The 16,896-nt window shown below is 44.4% G+C and overlaps 2 protein-coding genes across 2 annotated transcripts in view; one reads left to right on the forward strand and one right to left on the reverse strand.

The window, feature by feature from the left end:
- Positions 1–122: 122 nt before the first annotated feature.
- TSTD2 (thiosulfate sulfurtransferase like domain containing 2) lies at positions 123–13,974 on the reverse strand. The gene is made up of 9 exons (XM_072359738.1): positions 13,786–13,974; positions 13,446–13,717; positions 11,155–11,263; positions 7,503–7,628; positions 5,054–5,159; positions 2,863–2,981; positions 2,054–2,212; positions 1,276–1,414; positions 123–382 (listed from the first exon to the last, which is right to left on the reverse strand). Exons 1-9 carry the CDS (start codon positions 13,888–13,890, stop codon positions 123–125), a joined length of 1,395 nt encoding a protein of 464 aa, XP_072215839.1. The 5' UTR covers positions 13,891–13,974.
- Positions 13,936–16,896, forward strand: part of NCBP1 (nuclear cap binding protein subunit 1) — a 29,858-nt gene continuing 26,897 nt past the window's right edge. The window contains exons 1-4 of the mRNA XM_072359737.1: positions 13,936–14,082; positions 14,229–14,314; positions 14,575–14,675; positions 15,875–16,031. Of these exons, the coding sequence (XP_072215838.1) occupies positions 14,040–14,082; positions 14,229–14,314; positions 14,575–14,675; positions 15,875–16,031 (387 nt within the window). The 5' untranslated portion in view covers positions 13,936–14,039. The remainder of the gene's footprint in view (positions 14,083–14,228; positions 14,315–14,574; positions 14,676–15,874; positions 16,032–16,896) is intronic.

The raw sequence follows: 16,896 nt of genomic DNA on the forward strand, positions 1-16,896 counted from the left end.
CAGGACTTTCCAAGCCAACAGACTTTTGTGATTTCTTGGTGATCCAGTTGAGTAACAGATAGGGATTTGGTTTTAGAAGCCCTTCAAATTAGCATGAGTGCCAGATCAGCTAATGAAACACCTTAATCTTCTCCTGTGCCCCGTGTCCCTTGTGAGATACGTTCAATGGGTACCCTTGGCCGTCTCTTTGTACATTCACATTCCTCCTTTAGTGCCTGTCCTGGAGCCCCTGAGGTCACCTGAAGCTCTTTCTCCTGACAAAGTGGGCAGCAAGCTGTAAGACCTTTCTTGCGACAACTCAGACACGTCAGGACAAGCTGCCGGCAGTGCTGGCTGGAACAAAGTTTATACTGGTCCCACAGCGTCCCACAGTATCTGCATGCTGGAAGGAGTTAAACAAACAAACAAACACATTAAGACCCACACTGCTGCTTCTGACCCTCATGCAGTAAGTTCTCTATGGCATCAGGAGGCTGGAATCTCATTTAAATGACGATCCATTGTCTTTCTGCTTTAGTTTTATGTTCTAAAGACATATTTCATTTTTAAACTTCTAATTTTGGTGTTAAAAAAAAGTCACCTTAGGACAAGGAAAAAGCTATTGCTTCCTGTAGTTCAGATCAGACATGATCAGACATGTGACTGCAGTACTGCTCCCTAAAGGAAAGCTAAAGCCAGGTTTCTTCTATTACCTGGCAACTGAAAAGACAGCAACAGGTATTTCATTTGAAATAGCTGAAGCACGACTACAGCCAGTAGACTAGGTGAAATTCTTAGCAACTTCAAGTAGAAATCACTGAAATGCTGCAGGCTACAGAAGGCTTCATCCAAGCATGAAAATAACTAAGTGCCACCACTTTCCCAGCACCCGTCAGTCCATGCTGATGTTCTCTGAGATCACTGGAATAGAGACCACCTGACAGCAGATCTTTTAACACTTCCATCACCAAATGTACTCTGATCATGTGGGCAACAAACAGGTACCAACACTTTTGTTAGACATCTCCATAGCTCTACTTAACAGCACCTCTGCAGGAGATGCTTCATTTTACTGCCCAGATTAAGGAACTGTTTAATGTCCCTTTTGCTCTTATTTCTGTTTTATGTGTCAAAACCACAGAGTTGATTATCATAATGGAAAGTGACTGTACCGACAGATCAAAGAGAGTGAAGATGAAATATACAGACCAATCAGGCTCCCCGTGTTCTACACATCTCAGTGGAACCCACTGCAGTAACTTCTCAGCCTTCTGTACTTCTGTTATCTGATCTTACCTGAGATGACATCTTCATTGGAACAAATGGCATAACGATCGTCAAATACAAACAACTTCCCCCTGTAGAATCCATCTGGAAATTCCTCCAAGTACTTATGAATTCCACCTTTCAGCTGGTAGACTTCTTTGCACACTGCCTGTTCAAAGCACAATAGCAGAAATGCTGAAGGAGACAGCAGCAGTGGGCCTGTGCCAGAGCTACAAAATCAAACTTGAAGACAGTAGGGGTTCACTGAAAATAAGCAGTTTCTCAGTGACCGTCAGATAGCAACATGTGTGCCCATAAATCTAGTCAGTGCCACGGGGCAGCTCTCACAATGCTGGCTAGTTGACATAATTTAGAACATATAGCACAAATAGAACAGTGCAGTTCCAGCTCCATTGCACTGGAAAATCGCTGACAAGCTGATTTGAACCACAATGAAATGCTCAAGCAGTGCTGCAAGAAGTACAAGTGTAGCCTAGGTAGAGCTTGCAGAAACACAAAGCTCTCAAACTCTCCTAAAACGGTCAAGGCACTTATAAATAAATGCCTTTTCTCAAGAAATGGGTTACTGTTTTCACACCTACAACTGTAAGCCCATGCACATCATGCTGAGACACAATATAACATCTGTGTCCTGGGTAGGCACCATGAAGCAGATGCGAGATGTGAGAAACCCCACATTGAGCAGTTTATACCTGTAAGCATTTACCAGTAAAATGGTAAACCGGACAGGCTGCCCTTCAAGCAGTCTCAACTCCTCAACACTATCACACTCAGAACGGTATCTCACCTTGCTCCGCAGGTATGCAGAGCCTCTTTCGCAACGAATGCCTCCTGTGCAGTACATCAGGACACGTTTGTTTTTAAACAGCTTCAGGTTTTCATCAACATAGCTGGGAAAATAGCTGAACTTCCTGATATCTGGAGCCAGACAGCCCTGAAAGCGTCCCTGCAACAAAACAGATAAGTATGTGAATAGGATATAAGCTCTCTTACGTGGTAAGGTCTGTATCTCAGACCAGAAGAAATAACTAATTCTGGGACCAGATCAACCAAATTACTGCAGACACCCAACACTACACCTACTTAAAGCTGCTCCTCAACTGTGATTATGCATCAAAATAGCTGTTAAAATTGTTAACAAAATTCTGTATATGTTTCTTCTCATTCAAACATAAACAAGGAATCTAGTCAGAACACAACTGTCAGAAAGAGGATGAACTGCTTGTGTAACAATGCAGAATAGCTGGGAAATGGAATACAAAGGCAGGACAACCCCATCTGTGACATATGGGACAAGGCAAGAATGTGGGAAAACAATCCTTACAAATTATACTAATTTTAGTTCAAACTGTCTGATACTCTGTACTCATGTTGTACAGACCACTTTGTCTCTTCCACACTCCAAGATGTTTAAGTACCCTGCCAGGCAGGCTCCATTCTAGGAGTTCCACTGCCTGTATCTAAACATTACTGCTAAGCTGATCTTGTTACGTGTTCCAGACAGTGTGACCAGTCTTGGTAAAGTTACATCCCCCAGACATGGGCTGCTTCTCTGCAGCACCTCTAGCACTCAGCAAGAAGCAAGCAAACACTTACTATTTTACTTTCATAGAAGTTCCTACAATCCAGCAAGATGGTATCACATTGTCCTTGACTGGACTGAGACAGATAATGTTCTACTTCTCTGTGAAACTCCTGAGGGGTCAAATGGATTCCTTTAGAGTAAAGAGAAAGAAAACAAACACAAAGTTTTGAGAACCAGAACTACAACACAGTAATCATATATCATCTCGCTGATTCAGATTCTCCTCAGATTTCCAGTCAAAAGCCAAAACAGAAATTTTTCTGTGACAATTTAAGAAGTTATCATATCAACTCATCTAGGCAAGCTTATCCATGTTCAGCTTCCAATTGCAATTCTTTCCAAAGAAACCACAGTTATTTCTATTCCATGTGACAGAAAAAGCAGCAGACAGTTGGCTGTCTGTATGGTTGTCCTTGTTACATCTCCTTAGCAACTCTTACTACTCTAAAGAAATAACAAAATACGTTTCCTTCCACTTGGCTCATCTTTCACTGCATTTAGATGTGCTGAAGCTTACAAAGGAGCATCATTTTACCTGAAATTCACATCTGTTGATCAAAATGGAAAATTACTGTAATGGTTCACCTGCTTTAGGGTTGCTCAGGACTAAGAACTCCCAACTTACTGGAAAACAAAAAGCCTCATTCACTAAAATCCCTTAACATACCAAAAAATAACCCTACAAGCAAATCACCAAAGGGGGGTAGAGGGAGGGGGGGGAAACAAACCAAAAACATCTGCCAAAACTGCAGATAAACACCGGGGAGAGAGGAAGTCACAAAAACACGTTGCAGAAATTTGCCACCAACAAAAACTGCCGGAGGAAAAACGTGCTCTGCTAATTGTTATTTGCAGTGCTACTGCTCACTATTCAAGTGCACAGTAACACAAGTGCAACTTAGGACCAATCGGAGGAGCTTTATGAAGTGAGAGAAAGTTTGGACTGCAGCTCCCCCTCTGCTCCCCTGTTCTCCGTGATGCAAGTGCATAAATTCAATATATCACTTCAGAAAAAAAAGTACAGGGTGAGGAAAAACAGTGCTAACAAAGGCAGGTATCCATGCCTGATAGCGACGGATTAATTATTAACAAATAATTGTTATTAAGAGCTCCCGAGAAGCGGCCTCCGTAGCTTGTTAATTGCCACAACTGTAAGTAATCAAATGGTGAATAAGATAGAGGCGGCTCCTGACATAGCCCAGACAAGTGAAATATCCAGTAATGTTTAAGCTCAGAAATGGGGCAATGCAACGATCACAGACTGTTAGCTTTTGGTTCAAGGGAATGCTCTTTTTCTTGAGTAACATCTTAGCCAGACCTCTTAATCTTAAATATAAATAATTTTACCAACACTTCATCATCTATTTAAGCGTCCTGAGAGTAGACACATAGCCATGTGTAGACGCATAACTATGTGTCTTTCCAGTCTCAATCCATACTAAACATTGATAGGAAACAGAAAACGAATGTTGTTTGTGTCAGGAGCTGTCATGGATCTGATTCAGAAGCTGTTTCTGCTGCGCTGTGACAGACAGGAGTGTGGCTGTTACCTTCAACACACAGAAAGGCAGGTAACTACCAAATGAAGAAAGATGTATATACTCAAGAGTGAGCTCCAGCAGGATTCTTGCACTTTCTAGAAGGAAAAAAAAAAATGCTAAATGCAGGTCTCTGCATCCACAGCAAGAGAATCCACTGGATCAAAAGGACTGCAGGCTAATGACAATAAGAGCACTGGAGCTCTTCATAACTATCAATTCTTCGAAGCAGTCACAAACACCTATAAAATATTCTGAATAAATGTACTCATGGACTGAGCATCCTTCCTATGTCATACTAAACCTAATCGCACTCTACACTGACTTTAGCAGGTGTTCAGTGACAGATGATGAAAGAACAAAGCTCTTACCTACCCCCAATACAAGGTGATTGCTTGATGTCCTCTGAACTGTTAGTTTGCTACAAAAAAAGTCAGTTAATTCAAGGCTTTTTGAAGCAGCCAAACACTTAGGAAACCAAAACCCAGGCCAGCAAACTTATGGTATACCATAAATTTTAACTGCTAGTTAGAGATCAATTTCTGCACTCATTTTTTCTGCATCCTGGCCGCTGTGCAAAAGGAAGTGTTTCTTTGTGAAGATACTTTATTCTCATTTACTTCTCTCAAGTGAGATCCTCTTATTTTTCACAGAATCTACTCACCAGTTTCTTTATAAGAGACTTCTTTTGGATCAATGCCCAGTGGTACAATTTCTTTGAATACTCCAACTCGAAGATCTGGGAAACAGTGAGCTCCTCCTGCACTAGTCTAGGAAATAAAACACAGGAATAATCCAATACAGTTTCCAGGTGTGAAGATTAAACTTATCCACTTACTTTAATTTGTACAATGCACTATTACTTGAAATTGTCTCAGTGGCTGAGAGAAGACAACTGCCAAAATCTAGAGGGCTAGGGATCAGCTTACTCCCACCACCAACAGACAAGTGTCTTTGTCCCAGTGACCACCCAGCCTGTGTCAGTCTCCATCTGTTAGGAGTCAGCAAGCAGTGATAAGGCTGAGAAAACTGTTCTTTCTTAATTAGAAACATGGTTGTTAACATCTATGATGAGAAGGTCAAAGCTTCTGACCCTGACAGACATGGTAAATAAATAATCTCTTCTTGTGACAGATAATTTTGGTGGATCTGGGCCTGCAGACCTCTTCAGATCCTCTGACCCCCACAAGCAAGCATGGGCGCACCTCCTGTCACATATGCAAAGGGAACTGCAGCGGTTCAGTTTTGAAAAAGACATGCGGAAGGTAAGTCAGGTGCTTTAACAGCAGTCTGCTCCCCCTGCCACTCAACCTTTGGAGATCATGGCAAACCGTTTCTGGTAGGCAACCCCCTGCAGAGGACAGGACCTAAGTGTAGGAATAAGTCTCAAATATGGTTTAGAAACCATTAAACACAAAAACACACTAATTAGAGTGCAGTGGGGCACTTCGCCAGATCTCACAGAAATCGGTTTGCAGCAACTACAGTGGCCACTGAGTACTTTCATAGCCACAGGCAATGCTCACTTGTTTGTTCCCATCTTCTTGGCACAGGAACTCGAAACACTCACTCGCTTGAGTATTTGGCATGCAGAGGAATCAAAGCACATAAAAGACCAATATGGACTAATGCATGAGTGCTGGTGCCTGCAGAGATCATGCAGGACTGCAGATTTTTCCAAGGTAAAATTCCATCTATATTTTGTTTTTGCAACTGCACAGTAGCAGGTCAGGTTTGCCTCTGTGCTTCATACAAACTCAATACACAAACTGCTAAGGTTGAATCAGTGCTGCAGTTCTATGTGGGATTTGAGAGTCGCAAGTTTCACTAACATTTTTCAGTTTACTTATTTATGCAGAATACAGCACTACTCCCTGCAAGAAAAACTATGTGGAAAAGAAAACAGCAGTAAAAACAAAAGCAGCTTTTCTTCCCCTCAGAAAAACTACATGCAGCGAAGGGTTAGCAAAAGCCCACCAGAAAGCCATATGGTGCACACAGGCGCCACCATCATCTGAAGACAGTAATCAGCATATAGGTTCAGGCTTAAGTAGAGTTATGCGCTAAGTGCAGTAAGGAGGAAACTCTTGACTCCACTTATACATATGTATACTTATTTATTTATGTATTTATATATAATATTTTTCCCTACAAAATATCCACGTCAAAACACATCAACATGGAATTGACACTGTACCTTATAAGGACATCAAAGCCTGTACAACACCTAAACCAGTAGGTAAGGACTATGAAAATACTTTGCATGCGTTGAGAAGCCCAGGTTTTGACAGTTAAGTAAGAGTAATTGCTTGCTAAAGAACAGCAGATTAAAAGCATGTTCCCTCCTCCACCTGTACACAGCCCACAAGGCTTTGCAATGGATGCCATCCCTGCTTACAGTAACTGCTACTGCTGCTTGCACCAGCAGATTTCTAAACAAAGTTTAGGAACACCTATCTTAGGTCAGCACAAAGACAGCAGAACTGCTACTGAGCCACAGAAGTATTGAGACAAATGAGCCTTGTTCACAAGCTTGCACACAAGTTGCACAGAAGCTTGCATATTCCTCTGCTTTATGTCCGTACATACTTGGTAAACTCTCACCAAATACAGCTTAAGTTACAAAGGTTGATCAACAACTTGAACTTAGGAACTTTGGACTTCACTGCGCAGGCTTAGTAGGCTAATAAATACTAAATTCTGTGCCCTGGGCAGCATTAAGTTGGAGTTAATTACACGTGACGCAAGATACAAAGGGGAGGAGTTTACGTATCAGGGGAAACACATATTTGGCAAACAGGGAAGTCTAAAACCTCCAAGTGCTTCAGCCAATGAGGAAAGGAAAAGGGACCACACAGTCAGGAGGCAGGGATACAAACGAGGCTGTGGAAGCACTTTGAGACCCCAAGAGGAAATGCCCCTCTCCCTTTATTTGAATAAAGAAAGCCAAAGACTCTCCTCTGTCTATTTTTTGGGGAAATAAAAGATTATTGACATGCCTATTTGAGCAGAATTTTTCCCATCAAGTATATTATTAATAACCAGTGTGCTCATTTTTTAAAAATAAAATGTCCTGCATTAACAATGCCTATGCAGAAAATAGTTTTTCATACCTTGAAATCGTCTCGACACAAAATGTCTTTGAAGAGAGGCTGAGCAAGCATAACTTCAATGTAGAGATTGGTAGCTACTTTGCTTCCACCAACTGTTCCATTAATTCCTTCCGAAGCAACTCGTACCTAGAAGGCAAGAGAAGAAGAAAAGGCCTACAGCTTAGTACCAACAGAAACAGATTGTGGTGAAAATGAGCAAAATATGATTCAGTTATGAAAGGCAGACATAGAAGTAGGTTTGGAAAAGAGACTAATGAGGCAGGGAAGGAGACAAAAATGATTACAGTGAAGTTGAGCAGAAAAAAAAAAATAGTAGAACATAAACTGGAATTTAAAAAAAAAAAAAAAAAAAAAAAGCAGTAGCTGCCTTTAAGCTGTTCCAAAAGACTGGTAAGTTTGAGCAATAAACAGAGATGATAACTGGTTAACTGGTAGGGCTGCCCCAGGCAACCCAACAGGCTCCCAAGCAACCCTACATGCTTGAGTTGGAGTAGCTGAAAACTGCCTGATGGAAAGGGACCTTGGTGTACTGATGGATAGTCAGCTGAATATGAGTCAGCAGTGTGCACAGGTGGCCAAGAAGGCCAATGGCATCCTGGCTTGTATCAGGGATGGTGTGGTGAGCAGGACTAGGGAAGTCATCCTGTACCTGGCATTGGCACTTCAAGTACTGTGTTCAGTTTTGGGGACCCCAGTACAGAAAGGACACTGAGGTGCTGAAGCAGGTCCAGAGAAGGGCAACAAGGCTGGGGAAGGGCTTGGAGAATATGGCCTATGAGGAGTGTCTGAAGGAACTGGGGCTGTTTAGTCTGGGGAAAAGGAGACTGAGGGGAGACCTGATTGCTCTCTTCCAATACCTGAGAGGTGCTCACAGTGAGAGCGGGGCTGGTCTCACTGGTGACAGGAGGGGAAATGGGCCCCAAGTTGTGCCAGGGGAAGTTTAGTTGGCTATCAGGAAACATTTCCTTACAGAAGGGGTTGTTAAATACTGCAATAGGCTCCCCAGGGAGGTTGTTGAGTCACTATCCCTAGATGTGCTTAAAAACCGTTAGGATGTGATGCTCAGGGACATGATTTAGAGGAGGGCTGTTAAGATTTGGGGTAGTATGGTTGGGTTGTGGTTGAACTTGATCTCTAAGGTCTTTTTCAACCTGAGCAATTCTATGATTAACAAGCAAATACTGCAGTCAGCATTCAAATTCCTACTGAAAGTCTGCTTCAGGAATAGCAGTGGGATTTTGCTGAATGACTCAGATAGCTGAAAGGAAAATGTGAGAATGTATAATACAGCATGCAATACTAAATGTCAGCATGAGTCATTTTACCTACATCACTGACACAAACGAAAACTTCTGAGGTGGAGTGAAAAAAAAAAAAAAAAAAGGACTGAACACAGGAATGGAAAGAAAAAAAAAAGCATTTACAAAGGCGACTGCTGAAACAAACTGGAAAGGGAAAGAAAAAAAAGCCACTTTCCTCCTCCCCTGTCCGGCCACCAGAAAAGATACCGAGTCAAAGAAAAGAAGTTAGTGGACATCAGAGGACATTTCACCCTCAGACTCTGCAGATGTGGACTAAGGGAGATGCCTTCTTTTCATTCCTTTTGAGTAAGGAAGGTTGGGTCTGTAGAACGTAGAGCACTGAATCCATTCTTCCTTAAAGATACCCACCAGCAGCAGTAATGCACTTGAACACAACATGGCTTATCTTAGGGCACAGAGGCTGGTCTTCTACTATTGGCATAGAAAGAAAAGCTATTCAGGAAGACAGGTCAAATATCAAAGTAGTGTCCTGATCTGAGCTGCCCTCTTGAAAAAAGTCTTCCTCTCTTAGGAACACCAGCTTTGGAACCCAGAATTTGCCTCTGCCCGTAGCCTCCAGTAGCCAGCTAGATGAGCCAAGTGGACATAATTTGCTCTCCACAAAATGAAACTGAAGCCGAGAAAAGTGAGAAAATAACCTGACATGCCAATGAGTGCCAAGCAGGCATTCCCTTTATTACAGCACTGAGTGCGTAATATGTACATGAGCACTGAGAGAAGCAGAGACTCCATATTTAAGGGTATAGTGTATACATACTCATTACACTCCAAAGACATGGGCAAAAATCCCCATTTACTCATCTCTTGTGAGGCCCCATTTGGAATGCTACATCCAGGCCTGGGGACTCCACCACAAGAAAGACATGGAACTCTTGGAGTAGGTCCAGGGCAGAGCCACTAAGATGGTCAGAGGGCTGCAGCACCTCTCCAGAAGGCTGAGGGAACTGGGCTTGTTTAGCTTGGAGAAGAGAAGGCTCCAGGGAGACCTCATTGTGGCCTTCCAATATTTGAAGGGAGCATATAATCAGGAGTAAGAATGGCTGTTTACAAGGGTAGACAGTGATAGGACAAGGGGGAATGGTTTTAAACTAAGACAGGGGAAATTTAAGTTGGACATTAGGAGGAAATTTTTCACAGATAGGGTGGTGGCGCACTGGAACAGGTTGCCCAAGGAGGTTGTGGATGCCTCATCCCTGCAGGCATTCCAGGCCAGGCTGGATGTGGCTCTGGGAAGCCTGGTCTGGTGGGTGGTGACCCTGCCCATGGCAGGGCCTTTTCAACCCAGGCCATTGTATGACTCTGAAATTCCAAGAAATAATTAACACCTCTGGTGGCCATGGGATGAAGCCAAATAGTCATTCTCACTATAAATTTCCAACCTTTTAAGGGGGGCAGGGGGTAGACCAAACAGGTTCTGACTGATGTTACATTGAGCTGAGGCATCTGTTTTGCCATCTTACCTTCAACAACAGGACACCTCTATTCTACTTTCTTATCCTCACTTGACAAGTTTCACAGCCTCCACATTTTGTACTTGAGCTTACATTTATGCAAACATCCTGTCCTTCAGCTTGTATCTGCTCAAGTTATGCAAAAGGCTGTTCTCACAATATGGAAAAGCTGTTCTCATGATTCAAAATGAACACCATGTAGGAAGGAGCACTGCTATGTTGTGGTGTGACCGAAGCAGTTAGTCGCTCGCTTCTCACTCTTGACAATTCTGAGTTACAACTTGGTGCCATGACCCTAACCACTGCATTTGGTAGTGACACACTTAGCAGACCCCAGTCTGTGTGTGCTGCATGTCCAGCCTGGCCTTCAGGGCATGCTGCAATGCACTTGTTACCTCATCACAAGGTAAAATGAGCATCATTAATCACAGAGCCTACAGTACGTCACTCACTCACATGTTCATATCTTAATGGCTTATCAAGAAATGCACACATAAACATTCTTTTAGTTTAACAGTACGAACGTTGAACAGGCTTCAAAAAATAAAAAGTGCATGAATGATCAAAATGAGCTAACTCTTCGTGCATGGAGACTGCAACAACATGCTACACGTGCACCGCAGTCTTAACACCACGCAATTAATGTTTCCCAGCATTCTAAGGGACATAACACTATCCGCAGCTTCTTTTTCTGTTCTAGCTCTAACAAACTGTATTCTAAATGATTCTTTATAGAGCCAGAGTGCCTTTCTTAATGAAACTGTAACAGACTAGCATCTTGTGGTGCAAAACACTTGCTGCCTCACAAGCCACATCATACAGGAGTAAACAAAGAGTATGCTTTCCTGTAAGGAATAAGACCGCTGCCTAGAACTTTACCTTGCCAGTGAGATGCAGATGCTGGCACAAAGCCTTCTGCCAAGCACAGAGTTTCTCTGGATCCTTCACCTCACAGTAGCAGTAATACAGAAGTACTTCTCCCACCTTGCTGCCCAGAACACAGAAAAGATGAACAAGTAGAAAAAGGATGTTAGAGTTGAAAGCACAAACCCTTTTGTCATGGTTTTGCAATGTTGTAATTTTGCTATCAGTATTCCACATCATAACATCATGATAAAGCATGGATAATTTTAACGAATTTGCTGCTCACAAAAGAAGACTGAATGTCCCAGAGAACATCACGGTCAGTCATATGACACGGACTCTATATAATCTCACTTCGGTGCTGAACTCGCTCTCTTGGATCCTGCCAGCCAGGTGGGAGCCATGTGGGAGCGTTCCAGCCGTTTCGCCTAGAGTTACAGTAGGCCTCTCGGTTTCGGGACTCACTCTCTCCTATTTTACTTGATTCGTTAGCCTTAATTCCAATTATATTGCATTATATTGTGTTATCCTGTATTCCGATATAGTATTTAGTAAATAAGTGTGCCTTCTTAGATTGTTGCTGCTGTATTTATTTTCTTTTTTCCCTTTTTCCCTTTTCCTTTTGGGATAGTGGCCTGCAGGCCATCTGTTCCCCTGTCACGGGCACAGGTAGATTTTTGGTTAACCCGTGACACCTTTAAAAAGCAGATGATTTTCTCCTGGTGGATGTAATAGGGGAAAAAACACAAAATTCTGGAGAGGTTAGCACTGCTGAGTCTAACTCATTTCCAAGAGAAAATATATAAACTAAGGGTAGCTCCAAAATTCCTTCTTCTATGAACTAAGGTGAGGCGTCCCACTTTCTGGCTTGCCTGGGCCAGACTGAGTGAAGCAGAATCATCTTGGGCCACATGTATGTAAGGCTGCACCAAAATTAAGGCCTCCTGTAATACTCTCAGCAAATACAGCCCATGCGAAGAGCACAATAACACTATTAAACCAAGTTATCACTTACAAAACACTGTTTTTCAGCGCTGTCACCAGCATTAGCTACACATTTCACTAACGATGAACAAGAGTCTGCATGCCAAGCCTGTAAAAATCTGCACCAGTCGAGGCAATCCACTGCGGAAACACACCACCCAGTGCCTCACTGTGCTCACATCCACTGTTTGGTCTCCATAAATGTTCAGTAAGAGTAAATGAATGCCAGTGGGTGCCATTTTTTCTGCATGGATGTCACGGAGTTCTCTCTAGCGCTCACTCTGTGACAGCGGGAACAAACCCAGGGAGAGAAGGAACAAAAGTACCTCCCTTCACTAACTGCACGGTGCGGCCCGACCACGTGTGCTCCGGGAGAGGGGAAGGGAAGGGAGATTGGAATGGGTCTAGGAGGGAAAAATGGAAAAAAAAAAAGAACGATCTGAGAACGAACGGCATTTTAATGAACCCAATGACAATAAACAACAACGAGAGAGTTTCAACAAGGAGAAAACCAAGTCCCAGTCTCACCGACGGGCTGCGGGAGGCGGGAAGTTCCGACCACACTGTCTCCTCGCAGGGAACCGGGACAAAAACCCCGTCGCCTTCCCGCCCTCCCCTCCGGTGCCTCCTCCCCACATGCCCATTTAAGGCAGTCCACAGAAAAAAAAACTTGTCCCCTTAACTCCCATTATCCCACATGATGTTCTGATGGGGAATACCAACACCAACCAAATGACAAAACCATAACAATGGAGAAATTAAATCCCACACCTTTGCTCCATATGCACTTCCATGGCAGAGGACGTTCTGTCAGACTGCCCCTCTGCTTGCATCTGTCACACAGCAACAGCATGGAGCATCGACAGGAAAATTCAACCCCTACTGCCATGCCACTGATATCACAAGCAAACATCACAAAATAGGAGGCATTAATTTTGGAGCAGTCCTCATAGAGTGTATAGAACCGTTTATGTATTTAAGTGTCAAACTTTACTCTGACATAAAACTAGCGGAACATTTGAGCTTGCTTTTGTGAAACTGGCACATCAGACTTGTTCAAAGGCAGTGGCTGCCATTCTTGGTGAGCTCTCAACGTGTACACCAGAGATTTATGATGAAATTTTACTCTCCCTGTGTTTCCTCCTTCACAACAGCTGTTCACAGCTGTGCCAGCCGCCAAAAAGCAAAGACATGAATAAAGCGTGACTGTAAAGAGACGGATGTTTCTCTGTGCTAAGAGGGGGGCTCATAAATGTCCGGTAAAGAAACACGATTAGATTTCTTGAGTCGAACACCTCATGGCAACTCCACGCCGGCCTTACCTGGTCAGCTCCTCCCTGCGGAGGCCGCTGGTGTCGGGCAGCGCCTCGCAGAGCTCTCCACAGGACTGCCTTCCCGCCCGCTCAACGGACACCGCCCTGCCGACGGGCCCGGTCGCCTGCCGCTCCACGTCCCCACCGTGCTGCGTACCGACGTGCCGGTGGATGCCGCGGCGCTCGCGGAACGTCTGCCGGCAGCAGCTCCACCACACGGCCGCCCCGCCGCCCGGATAGGCGGCCGGCACCTCTTTCGCCTTGACGAACAGGGAGAACGCCTGCAAGGCAGCCGGCCGTTAACCACAGGCGGCGGCAGGCCAGCACCCCGTGCCCGCCCCCTACGTACCTTCCTGCGGGCGGAGGCGCGCTGCTTCCTAGCGGCGGCCGCCTGAGAGCCGGCGCCACACCGAGAAACGGCCGCCGGCCCGGGCTGCGCCTCGCCCGGCGCCATCTCGGTCTGCTGGCCCGACCCCCGGAAGAGCTGCCGGGCAGAAAGCGGAACCGGAAGCGGAGGCGAGGCCGACGGAAACGGGCGGGGAAGGAGCGCGGTCGTCTTAGTCCCGCGCGGCGCGGCCCGGTTCTCGCTTCTCGCTCAGCGCCATGTCGCGGCGGAGGCACAGCGACGACAGCGATGACAGCGATGGTGAGCGCTGGACGCACCCGCCGCTTCTCCCTTCCCGGCCCTGAGCGGGCACGGGCTGCGGTGGGCGGCCGGGCGGGACGGGACGGGACGGGTGGGCGGAAGATGAGGGGCGAGCGGTTAACGGTGCGCTCGGTGTGTTGGAGCAGGACAGCCGCACAAACGGCGGAGGATGTCGGAGCCGTCGGAGATCGAGGAGAGGCTCGAGTCGCTCATCTGCAGAGTAGGGGAGAAGGTAGGACCGGCGGCCGCGTGGTGGCGGGGCGGATAAGCGCCCGGCTCGGGTCTGATGTTGGGGCTGGAGCCTCGTCGTGAGGGGGGGCGGGAGGCAGGCGGCAAGGATCGCCTGCCCTCATATGAGCTGTGGGAAGAGCTGAGCGCAGCGCGGGCTGACCTGAACGATGCTCTCACTGTGTGTGGTTTTTATCTGTTAGACTTCGTGTTGTCTAGTTGACGCTGGAATGTTTATTTATTTGTTTATTTTGCCTTCTGTAGAGTAATTCATCCCTGGAGAGCAACTTGGAGGGCTTAGCTGGTGTGTTGGAAGCTGATCTGCCAAATTACAAAAGCAAGATACTAAGAATCCTGTGTACTGTGTACGTATGCAGAAGATTGGGGGGGACTGAGAGGTGCTTGCTTTCCTTGTGCTGGGTGTGCAAGTTGAAGCGTTTAAAGTAATCTGAGCATTCTGTGGTGGCGTTTTTAGTTCTCAATTGTTGTTACCATATTGAGTTGGCTTCCCTACAAACAGAAGAAATAGAAGAGATGAACTCGCTGAGTTCTGAGGGTAATTTAAGGAAAATATTTCCTTGCCATATGTTAACTTGAAATGTTTACAGGGCTTCAAGCAGAAGAGAATCAATACTGCTCCCCAGCAACAGCAAAAGCACAATGCTGGGTAACACCCTGCCTCGCAAAGAAATAGAGGCATTGAACCTGTAGGTTACTAATACCTCTTGCTTGTGATGCCTTCCTGTGGCCTGTTCCTCTGCTCTGGCCATGTGGTGCTGCTGATTAACGAGCCCATCCTAGGGAGCACAGAGGGGCTGCTGGCAGCACTCCAGTTACTCCCTAGTGAGTAACAGGAGCAGAGTAGCCCTGCATGGAGATGGGCTTGTGGAGGGGGCTTCCACAGTGCATGAGGGCAGTGTGAAGGAAGTGGAGTGGGAAAATTTTCCAGCAGCTTGTGCTGTAGCTTTGTGCTTTGTTTTAAATATGGTAGAAATGTTGATATAATGATGTCATTTTTTCCTATAGTGGTAAAATGTATTTGAAAATATAGTGTACAGATATGCAAAAGAGGTTGAGGAAAACTAACTGTTTTCAATAGGACCCAGCATTTTCTGTTTTTTCCCGACAATCTCCCTAAATCATTGCTTTGACTCAAGAAACTTAGGATCAAAGTTATCAGTGTAAAATATGTAAATCTTGTGTAGTCTTAAAAGAGTGTTCTGCATCTTTGAATAAATGCTATCACGTTATTTGGCCACACCTCTGGAACACTTAGCAATTAGAAATAAATAGAAAGCAAATTATTGAAATTAGTTGCAAGTGACATCTGATTTCCTAAATGTAATTCTCCTTCCCCTCCCACCCCCCTGGAAAAAAAAGACAGTCTGAAAGTATTAACCATAATCTGTAGCAGCAACTACAGATTATGCTAACGTTTTTTTTTTTTTGTTACTTCCACGTGAAACAAGTTTAGCTTACTATAAGCAAGTTCTGAGCTGGTATGCTGTTGCTGGTTGGCTTATGATGAATAAATGCTAACACTGTGTTTCTCTTTCTGTGTCAGTGCACGTCTGTTACCAGAAAAGCTTACTGTTTACACAACACTAGTTGGGTTGCTGAATGCCAGGAACTACAACTTTGGTGGGGAATTTGTAGAAGCCATGATTCGTCAGCTTAAAGAATGTCTGAAAGTCAATATGTACAATGAAGCTGTGCATTTAGTAAGTGTCTCTTTGTGCTAGATGTTTTCCTCACTTTTTTTCTCTCCTCCCTTTCACCTTTCCATGAGAAACTTGGCCTTTCTGCATGTATTACAGTCTTTAAATTTCATCGATGCTTGGTTTTATATAGATATACTGAGAGGAAACGTACGTTATATGAGGAGTACTTCCTTCCCAAGGGGAGAAAAATCATGTCACAGTTTCAAATTGTGTTTCAAATGTGTATTTCCTCAGTTGCAAATTAATTTGCAGCCAAGGGAGGTCGTTCTACTCTTGCCAGCCTTTTCTGCAGCAAAATATAAAAAGTGGATGAAACTCGTGCTTTTTGTTATTTTGTATTAGTTGCTCCTTAGGCTCCCATGGAGGGGAAAAAAAAGGCTTTAAAAAAAAAGGTTTTAAAAGTAGTGTTTCATGACTGCTACCAGACCTGTGTTATTTGTCCCCCAGATAGGGGTAGTCATCTAGCAGACAATTGTTAGTGCTTTCTCTGAAGCCACTTGCTCAGCTCTCACTGAGAGCTCTCACTTCAGAGATCTCATAAGAGAGAAGACCGGTTGCAAGCTACTGTGCTTCTTTTAAAGCCCATAGGTGAAAATTACATTTCTAGTATATCAATACACCTTGTCAAGAGACTGCTGTTTGACAGCGGGACCTCTTTGGTAATAGAGTACTCATTACACTGTTGAATGTCTTGTCCTTTGACTTTGGCTTTGCCGTCTCTAGTTTTACTTACTCACAAACAACTTGTGAGAGAATGATAGTTAACAGGGTGGCAGTGGAAGGCTATTCTCAGCTTTGTCAGAGAAACATCTAAGACTATTCTTTGCAATTAATATTAGGAAAATAAAAATTGGGTACTTTTCTC

Source organism: Excalfactoria chinensis, chromosome Z (assembly GCF_039878825.1).
Source record: "Excalfactoria chinensis isolate bCotChi1 chromosome Z, bCotChi1.hap2, whole genome shotgun sequence".
Classification (NCBI taxonomy): Eukaryota; Metazoa; Chordata; class Aves; order Galliformes; family Phasianidae; genus Excalfactoria; species Excalfactoria chinensis.

What these genes read in the sequence shown, in the direction of transcription:
- TSTD2 (XM_072359738.1), bottom strand. Translation starts at nt 13,890, where the DNA reads ATGGCGCCGGGCGAGGCGCAGCCCGGGCCGGCGGCCGTTTCTCGGTGT. An exon ending in ATCTGCATCTCACTGGCAAG is followed by an intron (nt 7,629 to 11,154) that starts GTAAAGTTCTAG and finishes CTTGCCTTCTAG; the next exon opens with GTACGAGTTGCTTCGGAAGG. An exon ending in TGTGTCGAGACGATTTCAAG is followed by an intron (nt 5,160 to 7,502) that starts GTATGAAAAACT and finishes TTTATTTCCTAG; the next exon opens with ACTAGTGCAGGAGGAGCTCA.